This window comes from Mastacembelus armatus, chromosome 11, assembly GCF_900324485.2.
Source record: "Mastacembelus armatus chromosome 11, fMasArm1.2, whole genome shotgun sequence".
Classification (NCBI taxonomy): Eukaryota; Metazoa; Chordata; class Actinopteri; order Synbranchiformes; family Mastacembelidae; genus Mastacembelus; species Mastacembelus armatus.
Window position 1 is genome coordinate 17,123,598 of NC_046643.1, and position 3,870 is coordinate 17,127,467.

General features: G+C 40.9%; 1 protein-coding gene across 1 annotated transcript; it reads left to right on the forward strand.

Moving 5' to 3' along the window:
- Positions 1–538: 538 nt before the first annotated feature.
- On the forward strand, positions 539–3,450 carry smim13 (small integral membrane protein 13). The gene is made up of 2 exons (XM_026301178.2): positions 539–1,051; positions 2,079–3,450. Exons 1-2 carry the CDS (start codon positions 976–978, stop codon positions 2,264–2,266), a joined length of 264 nt encoding a protein of 87 aa, XP_026156963.1. The 5' UTR covers positions 539–975; the 3' UTR covers positions 2,267–3,450.
- The last annotated feature ends 420 nt before the right edge of the window (positions 3,451–3,870 follow it).

Sequence of the window (3,870 nt, forward strand, 5' to 3'; positions counted from 1 at the left end):
TGCTGGACTGACATATGCAATGTTGCTTTCATTTATTGTAGATGATTTTACAGTTAAAAAGTGAAATGTGGGAAATTCACTATAAAATAGTACAAGACACTACAACTAAATATAAACACATTTTATTTCATCTCTTCAGACTAACAACTGAGAAACTGATGACTCAGCAAAACGTCTCTGTCTGTATCAGGTGTGTCAGACTGCAGTCTTTGAGGGTCACTGTCCTCTTGTTTTTCCAACTATCCCTGCCCTTGCAGCTTCTGACTGGATGAACACTCTTGATCCAGGTAACAGTACTCCTGAAATCCAAAAATATAGACTATTTACTTTCTACCAATGCCATCAAGATTACTCAACATTTTGCATCAGACATGGCTGTAAAACTATTAAATGTATTAGTGCTCGTATATTTCTATATTTCCATACTAACACTACGGAGAAAAAGGTGATAACGATTACATGGGGTTGTCTGAGAAGTTAAAACGACATAAAAAAGGTGAAACATCAAATAAACTACATTACCCAGAAGTCAAACAGATCTTGCGCAGTCGCAGTTTGTGTTTGCTTCCTGTAGCTGATTTTGTTGGCTTAACCCATTTACTGTAGTGCTGTGTCTCTGTGACAGAGCTCACAAATGTACGTTGCAGTTATGTAGCACATCGAAGAAGGACTTTACCCCGCTGTGAGCAGCTAACGTTAGCTAATGTTACTGTCCTTTCCGGGCTTCAGGCGTTTTTGTCAAAGTCCTGCGACTCCGTTTGCCAACCAGCTAACGTTAGCTAGCCAGCAAGCTAGCAAGCAAACGAGGCGGTGTGAGTTGGTTATGTGCCACTGTTTGTTTTTCTCTCTGTTGTCCGGGCTAGCTTTCTGATTCAGCTGCCAGGAGGATAACCTAGCTACCACTTTTGTGTGGTGTGAGGCAAAGAAAAAATAAATCATCGCCATCCTCGTCCTGAATGCTGTTGTCCAGCTAAGATGTGGCAAAGTGTCGGGCTCACACTGCTGGTCATTGTGGCCACACTTGTCTGTGCGCTGCTCTTCATGCTGTTCGGTGAGTTTCAAGAAAATAACCGTCATCAGTCACTTACATAAGCAGCTAATCTATTCTGAAACTGGTGTAACTGCATGGACTGGGGAAGCATTACATTAATCATGATCACATTATCACAACAATAACTGTCTGAAACTGTCTTATTAGGTCTGTTTTAACATTGACTCTGACTAGATCAGTGTTTTTTTACTAAGAAATGTCGAACTACTCCTTTAAAGTTGTTTTATGATATGGCAGAGAGTCTTGAGTGTCTTTGACTGACACATTTCGATTTCAGTTTTCTATTTTTATCATGTGCAGAGGAGGGGGAGGAGTGTGGGACAAGTCGGAGCATAACTGTGACTGTGCTATGGGCCAGTATTCACAAATGTTCATATCTTACCACTAGGAGTCCCCCTAAATGCCAGTGGCAGTGACTGGCTAAGATTTTTCTCTTAAGGCCTTCCCACAGAGCTTCAGAAATAACAAAGCTCAAATAACGTAGGACACCTGGCATAAGAGAAGGAGCTTTTTTAAGCCGTGTTGCTATACGTGATATCATGTTTCATGTCTGATTGGTTGACAGGTGATTAAGGTTCAAGGTTGGGAACTGTCTCAGATTAAGGGAATTTCTGCGTTAAGACAAATATCCAAACAAATTAATAAGAAGAGAGTATAACATATACAGACACTAACCTGAGATAAAAGTAGCCAAATTAATCATTACCTCTGTGCAAGACTAGGTAGACAGGTGCACGTCCTTCTTGCCTCAGGGCTCTTTTGTGGTCATACCATCTGTTGAAAGACTTGTTCTTCTGGTCACTGAAGATAGTTTTTTGTGACTGACTGTATGTTTGGGGTTAATATTTCTACATTGCACACAATGCTAAACAAAGTATGTTTGGGCTTTGAACTGTTGGTCACACAAAAGAAGATGACCCTGGGCTCTGATGGACTAAGGTTCTCCAGAACCCGGAGTGAGCACCACTGATTGTAAAAGTGCCCTTATGTTGGTACCTACTAACTGTTTTCCTTCTTTATCCCGCAGGTTGGTATGTAGTCTGGCAGCTTTTCCTGTCCAAGTTCAAATTTCTGCGTGAAATTGTTGGCGATGCTGGCACCCCACAGGCCGAAACTCAGCCGTCCGAAACTAAGGGTGAACGTGCAGCTAACGCTTCAACACGAAATCGGCCCAGGACAGCTCGCCAAAGAATTGCCTCTCCGGAAAGTACTTAACGGAGCATCCACACAGCCGCTGTGTAACCTTCACATAAAACCTGTTGCACCATGAGTGCTTGTCAGCTCCCTACACATGATCATCAGCTCTCTAATGATCAATATGTCTCACCAACACTGCGCTCTACACTACACAAGGACCTCACGGACACTCAGCCCTTCCCCTCCCCAGGACATTTTAAACTGACCAGGCAGACCTTATGTTTTCAAAGGGAAAAGCTTTTCACGTGCATTACTATTTCTTTACATCACCTGTTTTTATTATAGTTTTAATTATGTACATTTGTATGTACTGAGCAGTGGGTCTGGGACTCTAGTTATCCTTCAGTAATGACAGCCTGCTTTCAAGTGTGGCTAAGCTGCTCCCTGCCACTTCTGTAGGGCATGAAAATGCTCTATAACACAGAGATATGTTAATTCTCTTATGGTCATGTTTAGATTGTGTATTTTTTAGCAGAAGGAGGCAAATAACTGATCAAAATTAGCTCGTCTACATCATTTCAACAAGAACAACTGAATGAAAACTAAAGGTTAAAACAGTTATTTGTACAACTGACATCTTTATTTCCTTCAGAACATAAAGTGCAATGAAAGGAGTGCAATGAAAGAAGTGCTCATGCTGTCATTTTGTTGTTCCTTGCACAATGTACTACTTTGCCTATTCTGGACTGTCATCCCATGAGGTGGAATCTGAAGATGACAAATGACAGATTCTTTCCAGTTGTGTAAAATGTGACATTCTTCTTGCAACTTCTCCTTTACCCTTTTTATAGATTTATACTTGAAGAGTCAGGAGAAAGTTTCAAGGAAATGACTGTTGGTATTCTGAAACAGCTCTAGACTCAGTTAGCTGACATGTTGGAATGATAAATGAGGCTCACTGCTGCAGAAAACCTGCCTGAGTGCTATCTGAACCCTCTCCCGTTCCCTCTGCCTGTCTGTACCTGTGCCTGTTTAGATGGCATCCACTGTTTGTTACATGGCCTCCTTTTGTATCACTGACATTAGCTTGGTGTCCAGAACAGGGCAAATCAAAGCTGACAAGGTCCTCCTCGATATTTATATAATACGGTGTCCCCCCAGGTACATCTCATGTAACTTGTGCACCTTTTTATCAGCAGTCTTTTTTTTTTTTTTCTTTCTTTAGTGGAGCAGATGCTTCAAATAAACAATTACATAAGTAAGATGACCCTGACCTGTTTTCTTCAGTGAAAAAGTTTCTGTTTTTGAGGAGAAATGGAAATGTGATTTTTAATGGTTACATGTAGAGCAAACAAATAATTGAAAAAATAAGCAGCAAGTTATGATATGAGCCACTAGACACTTACTGTTTATTCTCATCAAACAGCAACCTGTGTCTCTGGTTTGGGAACAGAAAGGCTCAATCACTCTTTTTCAGTTGTGTTTTTTTTTTAATGCCGATTTATAATCCCAGGGATGGTGGCAGGATTTTGTTGAATTGTGTTGTTGGTACCAGAGAAATCTTTAAGGGAAACTTTCACATGTACAGTAAAGTGAAAATGCATGATACTGGAAAGGCCCCTGTGTTTCACCAGTCTTTATGCTCCTGTGGTGTCTTTCTACACTTTGAACACAAGGTGGCA